At 40.2% G+C, this 16,881-nt stretch overlaps 1 protein-coding gene across 1 annotated transcript in view; it reads left to right on the plus strand.

Moving 5' to 3' along the window:
• Positions 1–5,125: 5,125 nt before the first annotated feature.
• The window catches only part of Tax1bp1 (Tax1 binding protein 1), a 52,677-nt gene continuing 40,921 nt past the window's right edge, over positions 5,126–16,881 (plus strand). Inside the window, exons 1-2 of the mRNA XM_021190114.1 lie at positions 5,126–5,252; positions 12,603–12,771. Of these exons, the coding sequence (XP_021045773.1) occupies positions 12,610–12,771 (162 nt within the window). The 5' untranslated portion in view covers positions 5,126–5,252; positions 12,603–12,609. The remainder of the gene's footprint in view (positions 5,253–12,602; positions 12,772–16,881) is intronic.

Consider the following 16,881-nt stretch of genomic DNA (forward strand, 5'->3'; position numbering starts at 1 on the left):
TTAGCCAAAGCCTCTGCCCCTGAGCCAGTATATCCATGGATTCATTAAATTTCTTAATATTCAATCAATTAATCACTCTGTTTATAATCCTTATATGACGTTTTATCTCCTATGCATGCCTTTTTTTATAGATTTTCAAATCCTGTTAATGTTTCAAATGCCTATACAGCTGTGAAATATGGACTCTGCCATATGGATCTCCACCTTCCCAGTACTGTGGATAACAGACCAGTACCACTCCTGACCAAGTTCTTATTTTGGGAAGGGGGAGCAAAGGGACAGAGGTTGACAAGATGACTCAGTGGGTAAAATCACTTATTGTGAAAATTCAAGGACAGAATTTAATTCCCGGAACTCACAGAAAGATGGAAGGAGAGAATCAGCTCCACAAAGTTGTCCTCTGACCGTCATGTACTACATGGCATGCCTACACACACACACACACACACGCACACACACACACACACACACACACACACACACACACACACGCACGCACGCATACGATGAAATGAAACAAACTACAGGGTAACGGCACACAGTGGTAGGTCAGGACAACTACTTGGAGACTCTGCAAGCGGGTATGCTGATGCCTGGCTTTAATCCCAGCACTACAAGATCAGCAGGCAGATCCTGAGGCCAGCCTGGTGGTCTACATAGCACAGTCTAGGCCAGACAAAGCTAAACTGTTTCAACATACCAAGACAAAATAAAATCAATATCTAAATAAATTAATTTTAAAAATAAATTCTTCAAAGTTAAACTACCCAAGAAGTATTGTGGGCTGCTTAGTAAATTACTTCTTACTAGTTTTTAAATAATGCTACAACCCTTAGTCATTATTTAGGATTTCAAAAAGCATTGAAAATAAAATATTCTCTTAAATTTTGTGGCAATATGTGTCCTGACTTGACTCATTTCTTATTAAACTTGACCTTACCTGATCTGAAAAAAATCTGCTTGAACTAAAGAGATAATGTTGTGTGTTTTAGGTATTATTAGCATAATAGTCATGCTTTTTTCCAAAAAAATAAAAATTAATGTGAATTTGGGTTGCTGCTCCAGATTCCATGGGATGTCATGGAACATAAAAATATACCTGTTTAAACTCCAAAACATTCTGAGATCCACCTAGCAGATATTCTGTATTTCACTTCTTACAGACTGTCATAAAAGTCCATTTAAGTATCAAGAGAATATGTACTTATTTTGGGGTGAGAAGTGCAGTCTAGAAACCCAAGGAACCATTATTATAAGTAGTGAAGCAAGGTGAAAATCCAAATAAAAATCTTCATTGAAAAAATGTGATCCAAAACCCCAAGAAACTATTACAAATAAAACATAAAAATACCTGCAGAAAATTCATGTTTCGCTATGGTTTGTGTTAGAGCATTGTTTTTTTTTTATTTCTTTTTCTTTGTTTCTTTGTTTCTTTGTTTGTTTCTTTCTTTCTTTCTTTCTTTCTTTTTTTTTTTTTTTTTGCTCACTGTAGCTGTACAGATGGTTGTGAGCCTTCATGTGGTTGTTGGAAATTAAATTTTTAGGACCTCTGCTCACTCCAATTGGCCCGCTCACTCAGTCCCTGACTGTTCCAGCCCAAAGATTTATTTATTTATTATTATACATAAGTACACTGTAGCTGTCTTCAGACACACCAGAAGAGGGCGTCAGACCTCATTACAGGTGGTTGTGAGCCACCATGTGGTTGCTGGGATTTGAACTCAGGACCTTTGGAAGAGCAGTCAGTGTTTTTACCCACTGAGCCATCTCACCAGTCCTGCTTTTCTGATTTCATTAACTGAATTAACTTACAATTCGGAATTTATTCTGACTAGTATATATGTATTTTAACTACTATATGTAACAATCAATGTGAAGGAAAAGGTACTTTTTATAAAAGCATGCTTATAAACCTCACTCCTTTTTGTGCTCACATTTCTCAAGGATTGCAGTTCTCTTTGAGCTGCAGGATGTGGGTGCTGGGAACAGAACTCCTGTCTTCTACAAGAGTGGCAAGCTCTCTGAACTGTTGAACTTTCCTATGAGGTATCCTGGTCAGATGACTGACAGCCCATTGGAAGGGGGTGAATGAAGTCTTTGTTTTTTTTTTAGCAGAAAACTTGGACTACACAGTAGTTTTATGATCATTCTACAGTTCAGACTATCATCTCTCTGCCCAAAGTGAGATATTACTCTTATCACATGTAGGCCAGGCTAGCCTTGAGCTCACTATGTAGCTGAGGATGAATTTAAAATTCTGATCCTTCTGTCCTCTCTCCTCAAGAGTGTTGGGATTAGAGGCATGCACCACCATACCCTGTTTATTCAGGACAATTCTAGACAATCCCTATACCAACTCAGCTATACTCCCAGTCAGCCCCAGATCCCATTCTTTTAAATGGTAATCAAAGGCCCGCAATTTTGATTCCTGGTTTTACAAACTGCTAAGTATGTGGAAGAAGTCTATTTTCAAGATTTAAGCCTGCTAATGTCTGATCACTGATACTAGGTTTCAGACTCTAATGCTATTGATTACTTATGTTGATGTTTTTCTAAGCCAAACAATCTTGAGGAGTGTAGCTATGCCTCTTGCAAAAGGATTATCCCAGCTGGGTTTGTTGACCACCTCAACACAAGGAGGAGGTTGGAAGACCCTCACTTGAGAACCCTGCTACACCCTACCACCCGTTGCATGCAGCTCTGCCTTAGTTGCCAAAAGGGCTAGAAGCAGTCGATCTCAGCCTTCCTAATGCTGTGACCGTTTGATATAGTTCCACATATTGTGGTGACTCCCCAACCATAAAATCTGGTTGCTACTTTATAACTGTAATTTTACCACTGTTGTGAATTGTAATATAAATATCTCATATTCAGGGTATCTGATATGTGACCCCTCAAAGGGGTCCCATGGGCTGAGACACACTGGGCTAGAGTATACAGGCTGAGGAAGACTAGGGGAAGCTGGGAGGAGATGGAGGCTCCGTCTGTGCCACCAGGGGAAAGGCATCATCCCAGCTGAGCAGAGACTTCCGGGTGCAGCCTTGTGAGGGAGGAGCACCCGCATCCCATAGGTCATCCCTCACTTGTGCTCCGTAACTAAGTTCAATGAGCTCATTGGTTTCCCAGAGTGAACTTTGGCAGAATCACACCCATTTGTCTGTTTGAGTTTGGGACCTTGTAAGGAGGGGGGTAGATATTGCTTACTTCTCCCTCCTGAGAAGGAATCTGGGCAGAAATGGATTACATAATGTTTTCCAATTGTAAAATGAGGAGGTTAGAACTAATACAACAAATCTTCTGAAATTCTAGGATCAGGTGCCAGAGCATATTGAGTGAGGTGGACGGTAGACATGGGCAGTGGGACTGGGAGAGTGGTCCTAAGGCAGCCCAAGCCCCGCTTCTCTTCATACAACTTTGTTGTAAATCCCTGATTACAGTTTCCCTAATAAAGCCCAAGTTTAAAAGGTAACAGAATGAGAGCATAGGGGCTCCACAGGAAGACCACAGAGTCAACTAAGTTGGACCCTGGGACTCCCAGAGACTGAACCACCAACCAAAGAGCAAGTGTGAACTAAACCTAGGCCCCCTGCATGTGTTTGCCAGACCTGCAGCTTGCTTGGTCTTCGTGCTGTTCCCCAACAACTGGAGTAGGGGCTGTCTCCAAATTTGTTGCCTGTCTGTGGATCCAATTTCCCTAACTGGGCTGCCTTGTCTGGTCTCAGTGAGAGAGTATGCGTCTAGTCCTGTAGTGACTGATGTGTGTGTGTGGGGGGGGGGTAAGGGGTGGTGGGGTATCCGGGGGCTCCCCTTTCTCAGAGGAGAAGGGGAGGGGGAATGAGGGGAGGAGCTGCAGAGGGGACTGGGAGGAAAGGGGGCTGATATTGTGATATAAAGTGAATAAATCAATTAATTAAAAATTTAACAGAATGTCTTCACCCTAGAGCAGTAGAATGTTTTAACTCACAGCCAGCCATGAGACCAATCATGGGATCTTGCGTAATCTCAGTAAGGAGTTCTGTATGAAGTAAAAAAACGAAAACCCTGTCCTGCATTTTGGTAGCTGTGTCTCCTGACTAACAGAATGCGCCTTGTGGTTAAATTCCCTGAGGTGTCTTTCTGTCTGTCCGTCTATCCCCACCCCCTCCAGGGCAGTTTTCCCATAGCTGCACTAAAATGAAGTGTCTGAAACGTAAAAGACCTCAGTTTCATTATATTATTATTAACATTGTGGTTTTGTGACCTGCTTTTCCTTGTGGTTGTTTTCTAGAGCAGGATAGGAAGAAATATCTCAAAAGGAAGACTTGGTTATTCGTGATATGGAAGTGAAAATAATTTAAATTTCTAAAATTACATTTGGCTTATATAGCTCACCTTTCTCTGTTAAATGTGCAGTTTGAATTGGAAATTTATGGAAGCAAGTGTATTTTATTCAACTCCATCATAGTCCTGTGTTGGAATATTAATTAACTACCATCTTAATAAATATTTAAAACCCACAATGCTGAACCTAACTTTTGCTTCAACTGCCTATGTCTCTCAACAGTAATTTTTCCTTTTGGAGGACCAGAATGAAGAGATCCTTATTTAAACAACAACAACAACAAAAACCAAAGACACACAACTTCAAAAATTTCAATATATAAGAAACAAATGAATCAGCAAATATTAAGAACCTGTCTTATGGAGGCCAATGTGGACTTGAATTGTGTGGAAAATGAAAGAACTTGAAATTAGAGTTTTGTATATTATTGTTTTATTGTTTCACCTGTTACACTTTCTTCGCTGGTGAGACGGTATATGTCATTAGTTTCATAGCAACACGGGGATATGATGGTTCGTGATAGCTAGGCCAGTTCTTGGGGCTTCTTTATTGAAACAGATGTATTAGCTTAGACTGATATTTAAGACCCAGGTCACCTGGCCTCTGGGCGATCCTTCCCATCTCGCTGGTAAGTCAGTTAATTTGTTTCAAACGGACTGTGTTTTGAGGTGACTACATCACTGACCAAAAGCCACAGAGGAAAAAAGCTGTCAGGGAAATCCTTTAAGGACTCTTCACAGCTAGCGAGTGGGGCGTGTCACCGCGGAGCATGCGCAGGAGCAGAGGCGGAAGCGAGCCTCCCTGGGGGCGGAAGTGACGCGCCACCGGCTCTCCGCTTAGAGAAGGTGTAGCCGGTCTGCGCTGGGAGGCAGCGGTGGTGGCCGCGGAGGTCCGGAGCGCGGCGTAGCGTGCGGGGCCGAAGCCCTGACCGGTAAGGCTTGCGGGCGGGCCGCGTGCTTTCGAGGTAACCGGCGCTCGCGCCCCGTCTCGGCCCTGGAACCCGGGCCGAGCGAGTGTTGGGAACGGTCTCCGTGGTGACGAAGCTCTCCTTCCCAAGGACAAGCTTCCCCCCCCCGGGCCGCGATTGTGACGTGTTTTGGGCAGCGGGGACCGTAGAGGGGAAAGCGTGGCGGGAGTGGGCGTGCTAGGCCGCGGCTGGCCCGGGTGTCTAACACGCCAGGGACGGGTGGCGGGCGCGCTAGGCCGCGGCGAGCTGGGGAGGACTCCGCCAGGGACTCGTTGGGTTGTTTTGGTTTGAGTCTCCGCTGGAGGAAGAGGCGGGGACTCCCTGTGTCGCCCGGTTCGGCTGTTTACCTGGCTTGGCCTGATCTCCGGCTTCACCCGGGCTGAGAGATTAGTTGAGTCTTGCTGTTTGGAAAGCAGCCCTCCCCCCCTGGTGCCCGGAGAAGCCTTTAAGAAACCGTGGGGAGGATCGCTTCGCTCTGTGGTCGTCTGGACTTGATTTCACGGCTCCGCCTCCCTCGCTCCACCCCACTGCTGACTCTCCCTCGTGTTTTGGACGGGTCGGAAGGTGCAAGACGTGTTCAGGCTGGCGCTCATCGCCCGAAAACCGTACTGTTAGAACGTTGCTGGGGCGGACGCTTGTATTTCCCGGTTGAGAAATATGAAGTAAAATTTGTTCCTGAAAGTTTTTGTTGGAAAAACATTGTGGCGTTTGACTATGATAGATTTTCAGCTTTATCATTATGTTGGTATGTTAGACATTTTGATGCTAAGTATTTTCATCGCTGCTTGCTGCCAAGTGGTAAAAATTCATGATTAGGACATGAACACATATAATTAAAATTTTAGTGTTCAATCCCAATACATTCGAAAATGATTATTTGAATAACATTCCTTAAAAGTGGACTGATTGAGTGGGCTAGTGATCTCTAAGTTACTCTCTAGGTGTGGAGAAGAGGAGGCCAAGGACTCGCCTCCATTCTATTCTTCTCAGGGGTAAATTGGATCTCTGTATGTCCCTTTCGAATGTTAGGCTTATAGGCAAACATCCTGAACTTATCTTAGATTTCTGCAAGAATATATTTGACTATGCTAGGAATGACTGGTTAACCACCTCCCCCTCATCCTTGTTATTTGTTAAGTTTCAAATACAGTTGTATTACTTGTTTTCAAGTTATTACATTAGCTGCATACCATTTGTTCTTAGAATCACAGTCATGTATGTGAAATGTAACCATTGAGTACCTTTTCTAGGACAAAAATAACATCTTGGTATTATAAATTGTTAACTTTTAAAGGATGCTGGTTTTTTAAAAAAATATTTAGACTTATGTGTATAAGTGTTTTGCCTGCATTTATGCATGTGTACCACATGTATGCCTGATTATGTTCTGACTTAAGTCAAGAGAATGTCAGATTCCCCTGGAACTAGAGTGATAGATGGTTGTGAACCACCATGTAGGTGCTGTGAACCCAACTTAGGTACTCTGTAAGAGCAATAAGTGCGCTTAATTATTGAGTCAGCTCTCCATCTCCTAGGATGCTAAGTTGTTTTGTTTTGTTTTTTTTTTTTTTAAGATTTCACACACACACACACACACACACATACGTACACACACACTGTAGCTGTACAGATGTTTGTGAGCCTTCCTGTGGTTGTTGGGTATTGAATTTAGGACCTCTGCTCGTTCCGGCCCAAAGATTTATTTATTATTATAAATAAGTACACTGTAGCTGTCTTCAGACACACCAGAAGAGAGCATCAGATCTTATTACAGGTGGTTGTGAGCCACCATGTGGCTGCTGGGATTTGAACTCAGGACCTTCAGAAGAACAGTCAATGCACTTAACCTGCTGAACCATCTCGCCAGCCGGATGCTAAGTTTTTATATGCAGTTCTAACTATATATTTATATTTCCTTGGAAGAATTACCTTACCTGTAAATTTTATTTTTACTTATTTAGTGGCTGGGTCTCACTATGTTGTAGCCCTGGCTGTCCTGGAGCTCTGCATGTAAACCAGGCTGGCATCTACCTGCCTTCTGAGTGCTGATATTAAGGTGTTTTCAACCAAGTCCTGCTTCACCTGTGAAGTTTGTTGGTGTATTTTTTTTTTTTTTGGAATGGTTGTTAGTATGTAAACTTTGGGCTTTATGCACTTGTAGCTCTAAAGTTTACATTGTTCTAAATAAGCCTTAATAGAAATTACAAATGTCTATCTTCTAATACTTGTGGGCCAAGAACATAGCATTTTACAAATGGACTTATTAAAAAAATACAAAAAGTAAGTTAAATTAGGTCTGATTTAACAGCAAGACTTCCTCAAAAGAGAAAACAACAGCTGGGGAGAAGATAGGAATACCCAGCTACTGAGACTGGTGGAGGTAGAGATGGCTTCAGGAGTGCAGATTAACAAGTCTTTGTTTCTGTCTCCTGAAAGTTGGCTGATAATATCTTTTTGTTTGTTTGTTTTTCGAGACAGGGTTTCTCCGTGTAGCCCTGGCTGTCCTGGAACTCACTTTGTAGATCAGGCTGGCCTTGAACTCAGAAATCTGCCTGCCTCTGCCTCCTGAGCGCTGGGATTAAAGGCGTGCGCCACCACGCCCAGCTGATAATATCTTTTTGAGGGTACAGTATTGTATAAACTATGCAGAAGACTGAAGAGTAAATAAGGGAACTTGTTGAATATCAGGCTATTTTTATTCTCCTTCACATGTTTCTGTCATTTAGGATTTAAGTTTGGAGACATTTTACACACACACACACACACACACACACACACACACACTCTGTGTTTTTGGAGGGAGGGTCTTGCTCTATACGTAGCCTTGTCTGCTTTGGAACTTACTGTGTAGATCAGGCCACCTCAAACTCACAGGGATCTGCCCGCCTCTATTTCCCAAGTGCTAGAAATAGGCCCCTATTTTTGTAATTGAAGATTTTTAAAACCATTGGCTGTCAACCATTATCTTAATTATGGTACTTTGCAAGGACACAAAGTGTTCATGCAGTGTTTTCTATTGAAGTAAGTTAGACACAGGGTTTTTGTTACTAGCTTGGTTTTTTATTTGCTTTTATTGACTTTATTTTTGAAATTTCTGATTGCACACAAAGGAAACAGGAGCAATGAAATTAAGATTTTTGCTGTTTTTTCATTACCCCCTCCTTTCCTCCAAACACATTGTTTTTTCTTCTGGAGTTTCTAAAGTGAATGCTAGAAATTAAGCCTTTTTACCTATGTTTTGTAGCTAACTGATGGAGTTTTTTTTTTTAAGATTTATTTATTTATTATATGTAAGTACACTGTAGCTGTCTTCACACACTCTAGAAGAGGGCATCAGATCCTGTTACAGATGGTTATGAGCCACCATGTGGTTGCTGGGATTTGAACTCTGGACCTTCGGAAGAACAGTCGGGTGCTCTTACCCACTGAGCCATCTCACCAGCCCCACTGATGGAGATTTTAAAAACATAATGTAATTTATCACCCAGATTTTTTGAAACTTGATTGGTAGGATGGGTGAAATACTTAAAATTGAAAAAGTCATTTAGTTTCATATGGAGCCACTGGAAGAAATACTACCACAAGAGGCTGCTCCATTTGGGGCTAGTAAAAGCCTAAGTGTAAGTAAAGATGGCATGGAAAGAGTGCTTTTTTTCCTTCTTAGTTTTGGACATTTGCTTAGCTAATGCCTACTATCTCCTTAGTCATCTTGATTTGGATATTAGTGAATTGTAGAAATAATAAAATTGGGTTTTAGTGCAAAGATGTCAGATCAGTGGTTCTCAATCTTCCTAAGCTGAGACTCTTAACTACAGTTCCTCGTGTTGTTGTGACCCTCCGTCATAAAATTATTATTGTTGCTATTTCATAACTCCACTTTTGCTACTGTTATGAATTATAATGTCTGTGGTGTTGAATGATCTTAGGCAACCCCTGTGAAAGGTTTATTTGACCCGGATTCTCAGTGAAAGCCAATGTTTTTAGTAGCTTTCCCATCATTTCAGTGTATTATCTTTGGGAAGAGTGAAGCAGAATTACTATGTGGGAGTCAGAATTTTTTTTTTCAAACTTAAAACTGATGATTCAAATTGTGATTCTTCCTTTAACTTTTTAAAATTAAAAGCTATATTTTCATAAAAGTAAAAAAACAAAAACAAAACAACAAACCAAAATTTTGTGTGTGTGTGTGTGTGTGTATGTAAGCCAGAGGTTGATGTTAAGTATTTCTCTGGCTCTCCACATTTACTTATTTTGAAGATAATCTCTTATTGAACCTGAAGTTTACTGATTTAGCTCGACTATCTGGCTAGTGAATCCCTAGGATCTGCTTGTTTTTGTTCCCAAAGATTTGGTGCTTATAGGTAAGTGCCTGGGAATAAGAACTCAGGTCTTGATGGTTGCAAAAGCAGGTACTTTTACCCAGCAAGCTGTCTGTCTCTCCAGTCTCCTTGTTTGTTTGTTTTTGGTGGAGGGTGAGGGTGAAAGCCTCATAGCCTAGGCTCAGCCTTCAAATTTCTGTGTAGCTTGAGCATTGACTCCAGACAGAGTCTTTTGTTTCTTAAGTACTAGGATTATAATTGTGGGCCACAATGCTTGGTTTAACCACAGATTCTTACTTTTGTGACATGAACATCATGCATATATAAAGCATATATATATTTTTGTTGTTAAATCTTGAATTGGATGGTATTTCAAAGTGTGAGCCTCCCTTCTAGCTTCTGGATTGACTTCTTTTACAATTGTCTGTTCTTTCAAGTGACATGCATCCATCCCACTGCAGTTTTCATCTCCCTGGATAAGTTTCCAAGGAGAACTCATCCCGTCAGTGGTCCTGCAGCAAGCATGTTCTCTCCTGGTTGGTTGGTTTCTCCCTCATTTTCTTTTAAGGTAGGGTCTCTGTGTAGCCCAGACTGGCCTTGAACTACCTTCCTGTTTCAGTCTACTTAAATGTAGGATTATAGTTTTTTTATCACCTGCCTAGCTGGGTTATCACATTTATTTCTTAGTCTTTAGATTTTCTTAGTCTCACTATGAAATCATGGCTAGTCTTGAGGCAATCCTGCTTCAGCTTCCAGAGTACTGGTTATAGGCCTGCAGCATTATGCCTAGTTAATAAACTTTTTAATAATTCTTCAAATGAGCAGCATCTACCGCTGTGATTTCTAAGTAGAAACTTCATTGAGTTGTGAAGTAAATTAGATTAGTTAGCAAATTTTTTGTCCTGGTTTCCTTCATTGTTACAGGGATCCTCTGTAATGACTTAGAAGCAAGTGCTATAGGCTGTTACTTTTGTGCGTGCTGTATACTTAATGATTGTATTGAGTCTATGATGTGCTCTGTAGTTGCTTCTTTGAGTAAATTCCATCATTGTTTTTCCTTTTTTATCAAAAGTGAATCAGATTAGAAAACCATTTGATGCTGGGCTGGTGGCCCAGGCTTCTATTTTCAGCACAAAAGAGGCTGAGCCAGGGCTGCAAAGCAGGACCCAGTCTTAAATAAACAACTAAAATAAAGCAGACAAACAAAACAGAACCATTTGAGTCTTGCACTTTTTGTGGTCTATCTTTGTCTTTCATCTTGTATTTGTATGCTAAATAGGTGAGCATTTACTGGATCTATGGTATATTTTCAACATTATATATCTCATTAATGCTATACTTTAAAAACTTAAACATTTTTATTGTTTATGTGGATATGGGTTCAGGTTCCACTGGCCACTTGAGGAGATCAGAGGACAACTTTAGGAGGTGGTTTTCTCTTTGCAGTTTCCACATGGATTCTAGGGATTGAACTTGGATTGCCGGGTTTGCAGGGCAAATACCTTTATACCTGGTCCTTCTTGTTTTTAATACCCACTATTTATTTATTACTTTTATGTTTTGAGATTATGAGACTATTATACCATTTCTCCTTTTTGTTTTTTTTTCCTCCAAACCCTACTCTATACCATCCTTCTTGTTCTCTTTCAAATCTATGACCTCTTTATTCATTAATTGTTGATACATGCATATATGCATATTATATATATTTATTTTTCCTAAATATAACCTTCTCAGTCTATAAGGTGTAACTTGTGTATATGTATTCAGTTAATGTTTACTTATTTTTAATAAGCAAGTATGATCCGGGCATGGTGGCGCATGCCTTTAATCCCAGCACTCGGGAGGCAGAGGCAGGTGGATTTCTGAGTTNGAGGCCAGCCTGGTCTACAAAGTGAGTTCCAGGACAGCCAGGGCTACACAGAGAAACCCTGTCTTGAAAAACAAACAAACAAACAAACAAAAAGCAAGTATATAGGTAAAGTAAATGAATACTTGTAGGTAAGAAAGGTTTTTGTTTTTTTTTTTTAAGATAATATTAAACCTAGAAGGAAAGTATAACATCAATACAGGTAGAGGAACAAGTATGATGAACTGTCTGAGGAAATTTACATGCTTAAATCCCAGGAAGGCTGGCAGAGCCTGGGTTCAGAGTTAAATAACTGTCTTTCTATTCAGCTACGTACAAGATTAAGGGAATTTTTAGAGACTGGGTTAGGAGAGTGTGTTTATATGTGCATGTGCACAGAATCATCATAATTGTTTTCTTATAAAGGCCCTTAATAATTCTGATTTGAAACCAGGATTGAGAAGTGGTGGTTCAGGGTATTACAATATAGTCTGAAAATGTAAACAACATGTTAGCATCAGGTTCACTATGGTAATCCAAACTCTAGAATCTGGGGAGAGATATGGGAGTTAGGGAGGAACTTGAACATAAACATGGTGTTCAGGGCTTCCATACGGAAAGAAAGAGTTAATTCAGCAGCAATTGATAACATACATATATTCAACTGTCCTTATTTATTTATTTTTCTTTCTTTTTTTTATTAGTGTCTATTGCTAAGGAGAAGTCATCATGTTTATAATGGCGGAGCCTCCATTAGACAACTCCTGGCTTGCTTTTGGTTAGAATAGAGGGCTTAGCTTTCCTGGAGAGCTGCATTGCATTTAGTTGAGTTTTGTTTTGAGACGGAGCTTACTTTTTTTTTTTTAAACTCAAATGTATCTTCCTGAGTCATACTAGCTATAGTTTCTATATTTTTATATTTGGTCATATTTTAAAGGAATATTTCTCGTGTTTAAGGCATATAAATATTTAGAATTAGAATTGTGTTTGTGTGTATATGGTACTGGGCATTGAACCTAGGGCCTCATATATGAGGAACAAGGGCTTGACTAAGTCGTATCCCCATCCTAAAAGTTATATGGTTTTTGAAAGTATAAGTTTATTCTTAGTTGACAGTGTTTAACGTGTATGAATTACTCTTTTCAGATTCACAATGACATCCTTTCAAGAAGTCCCATTGCAGACTTCCAATTTTGCCCATGTCATCTTTCAAAATGTGGCTAAAAGTTACCTTCCTAATGCACACTTGGAGTGTCATTATACCTTAACTCCATATATCCATCCACACTCCAAAGATTGGGTTGGTATATTCAAGGTAAGAGAACTTGAATATTTCGTCCATATGGATTCTTTTAATTTTATCTTTTTAGAAATTACATTTACTTATTTTGTGGTGTGTGTGTGTGTAAGTGCTGTGTGCATACCATGGTTTGTATCTAGTCAGAGGACAACTTGAAGAGTTGGTTGTATCCTTTTATAATATGAGTTTAGGTGATTGAACTGCAGTCATCACACTTGGCAGCAGGCAGCTTTGCCTGAGGAGCTGTCTTGCCAACCTGAATATTTTCTTTAAACAGATTTGGATTTAACTTATACTAAACTTTGTCTTAAGAAACTACATTAAGATTCAGTTTTGTAAATATCACCATGAAATAATAGACACTGTGCAGTCATTTAAACACTGGGAACTTAATTCCACAGGTTTTCTTCTCTGTGATCAAAAGATCCAACTTGGGTAAGGTATTTGTGAAAACTTTTAGAACATTATGTGTGTGTGCACGCACTTGTGTTGTCTATACTAGGTATTGAACCCAGAGCTTCATGGGCAAGTGCTGTACAAGTAAGCTGTATCCTCAGCTCAGAATCTCTCTTTTTTTTTAAATACTCCAAATTCTCTCCCATTTCACACTTAAAGGGGGGAAAATAATCATTTTTAAAAGATTCTCAAATTGTATACAGTCTCTTCTTGTCATTTGTGATTGATTTTGTACAGCTCTGTAGCCATGCATTGCCTCTTTTGTTATATACCTCTTAAATATTGCTCATATTGTTATTGTATTATTTTTAGGTCAATATTCTGTTTTACTTGAGAGAACAGTAAATTCTATGTGGGCTGGTTCATATAGTCACCAATCATTTTTCATAGTATTTACTTGAAAATCATGTTTCAGTGGTTTCTACTTTGGTATTCCCTATGCTGGAGGTTTTCTGCAATTTTCAGGCTCTTCAGAATATAGTAGAGAATAGATACAATTTCAAAAGGCTAGGGGAAAAGGTTTTTTGGCTCTTTTCTGTTTATTATTGCATGAAGGAGTTACACTAGTCTAAGCTAAAAGTGGACCCTAAATGGTTGCATATACAAGCTGTGAGGTTTTTAAACTTGTGAAAAGGAACAGAAGGGAGAATCTACTCATAGCTAGGAAATTCTCACTTGAGCTTCAGAGAGTCACAAGCACTTAAAACTTGGGAACCTTCAGCGGATTGTCCAGTCTCTGTCAGGAGCTGGCATGTGTTCTTGAGAAAATCATCCCTTCAGCTGAATTACTTCTCCATATTCTGGATGCACAATTAAAGTACCATTGCAGGCAAAATTTCTTAAATCATCCCTGAGGCTTTGGATCAGGGTCTTCCTGCCATTTCTCTGTTGAATTTGTATATGAAAATAATCCTCAGTGCCCATAGGAAGCAGGTCATTACCCTTACTTGAATCAGCAAAGGGGTTGAAAGCGTGGAGGTTCTGGATGAGGCCAAATGTGTCATAGTATTTATGTACATATTCATTAAATCAGTTCATTTAGTTAATTGAACCAGGTTCTTGGTATAGGGCATTTATAATGGAGCTAAAGCCTTAATCGTTTTTTATTTTCTTCTTTCTTTTTTTCCCTCGAGGCAGAATCTTAACTGTGGCCAGACCTTACTGTGTAGCCCAGCTTATCTTGAATTGGTGAAACCCAAGGAGGATAAGCCAAAGGGTCTCAATCACAAGTTCTGTAAACTAGCTCTCATAACTCTTGAGTTTGGTGTGCATGCTTGGGCATGCAAGAATCATAGGCCCTGCCCACAAAATGCCAAGGCTCAGTCTATTTTACCATTTTGGCTGCAATCCAAGCTTGGGCTCCCGAAGTTAGGCTTCCATGAAGACCCCATGGTGAAGTCCTCTGCCATTTGAGTAGTCTTACATGCTGTTTCCACAAATAAACCTGTTCTGCAGAGATAAACTAGTTAACTGCTGTGGAAAGTAGATCTAAAACTGTTTGAATGTTTTGTTTCAAGCTTTTCTTATTTCTAAAACATTCTGTTGGTAGAAGTGATTTAAGCCACCCATTATAGTATGATAAAGGTTCCCCCTGGCTTGTAATGTTTTGGCTAAGAAATCTGCAGGTAGTATTCTCTTGTATGGTGACTTTTCCCTTGCTGCTTAAAGACCTTCGGCAGCTTGATAATGATGTGTCTTGATGTCTCCTTGGGCTCAGACTCGTTACGGTGCTTTGAGGTGGTTTTGCTTATGTAGTCTAGGCTGCCCTTAAACTCTCTAAAGCCTAGGGTTACCTCACTCTCCTAAAATCTGGGGCTCTAGGCTTAGAGCACCATGTTTAGCTATTTTTAATTTCTTTACTTTGTCCATTTTCTTTTTCATACCTAGTAAGTTTTAGCTGCTACTTTTAGAAATATGCTCTAAGGCTCTCTGTTTCTTTCTAGAAGTCTTCAGTCTTCGATGGCTATATCTCTTCTCTTCTCTTCTCTTCTCCTCTTCTCTTCTCTTCTCTTCTCTTCTCTTCTCTTCTCTTCTCTTCTCTTCTCTTCTCTTCTCTTCTCCCTTTGCCCTTTGCCCTTTCCCCTTTCCCCTTTCCCCTTTCCCCTTTCCCCTTTCCCCTTTCCCCTTTCTGTCTTGGCTTTGACCTCACAGTCCTTTCTCAGCCTCATGAGTAATGGATTAAAGATGTGCACTGTTACTCTGTTTATATTGTTTTTATTGATAGGCTCTTTTATGTTCAACCCCTTTTCATACCCTTTTATACTCCCTGACTCAGTTATTAATATTAAAATTTAAAATTACATTTTGTTAAATTAATTTTCTGTGGACATGTGTGCTAGTGCCTCTCTCTCTCTCTCTCTCTCTCTCTCTCTCTCTCTCTCTCTCTCTTTCTCTTTCTCTTTCTCTGTGTGTACATGTGTGTGTGTAGGTCAAGAGGACAATTTTCAGGAGTCAGTTCTAGTCTACCTACCATGTGGGTCCCAGTGATTGAACTTGGGTTGTCAGGCTTGGTGGAAAGCCCTTTTATCCATTGAGCTTACACACATGCTCACCCCCAAGCTCTGAAACCCAGGTAGGAGGCCTCAGACTTGCCGGTAGTCAGTGTCTGGCCAAGTTTGCAGAATCTTTATTCTGCTTTAGACAGTTGTGGAGATTTCCTTTTGTGAATTTTTCAATTCAGTTATTGTATTCTTCATCTCCAGAGTAGTATGGCTATTTTTTGTTTGCTTCATTATTTTTGTATAGTTGATTATTGGAGTACATTGAATTTAATTAAAATGATTATTTTGGATTGTTGGTCAGATAATTTATTGAACTCTGTTTCTTTTAGCTTAATGATGTTTCTCTTTATTTTCTTCCTTTGGATCTTCCATTCTTCAGAAGAATTTTTCCATTTTGTAATTTCCACAAAGCAGCGTCCTCTTTGAGTCATTTCAGCCTTGTTTGTACAGGAGAGAAGTTCACCATATACCCTGCCCAAAGATTCTCTGGATCCCCCTTCAATTTTTCACTGAAATGTGTTACGTTGTAGCTCTTTTGTGTAATTTCCCAACCTTAAACTATTACTTGTTTCATAAGTTTGTACTCTTTCTCCCTCTTGTGTCTGCCTGTGGTACTGCATGTCCTCAGTTGGAACCAGATGTTGAACAGTCCTTTTTTTCCCCAGTGCCTAGGCACCCAAATCGTCCTGGTTTTGTTGCTGTCAAGTCAGGTGAGGCAGAAACCTGCGCAGTCCATCAAAAAGTCTGTATGTGAGGTCCATGTCCAGCTCTTCTTGACTGCCTGCAGGAGTGAAGCTGCACAGCCTGCTGAGTTGAGCCTACTGAGGGGAAAGCCTTGTGGTTGTTAGAAAACAGTGCTTCTTTTTGTGAAATCGTTGACTGCTTGGGAACAGAGTGTTGGCCATGAGACTCTTATTTTCTCCACATTTCTCCACTTTCACTTTCACTTACTTGGCAGAAGACTCTTTCAGACATTTTGTAATTTTCTCAGTGTAGCCAAAGGAAAGCCTTCCCCCCCCCCCCTGGTCTTTTTATCAAGTGTGCATCTAGGGAACTAGTGTCAGTGTTGGAAGGAAAGAGGTAGCGCTTCAGAAAGTGTGATGGGTATCTTCTGTTCTGCTAGGAGATAAGAGTACCAGTGGCTAAGAGCTTTTTTTTTTTTTTTTTT

Source organism: Mus pahari, chromosome 2 (assembly GCF_900095145.1).
Source record: "Mus pahari chromosome 2, PAHARI_EIJ_v1.1, whole genome shotgun sequence".
Classification (NCBI taxonomy): domain Eukaryota; kingdom Metazoa; phylum Chordata; class Mammalia; order Rodentia; family Muridae; genus Mus; species Mus pahari.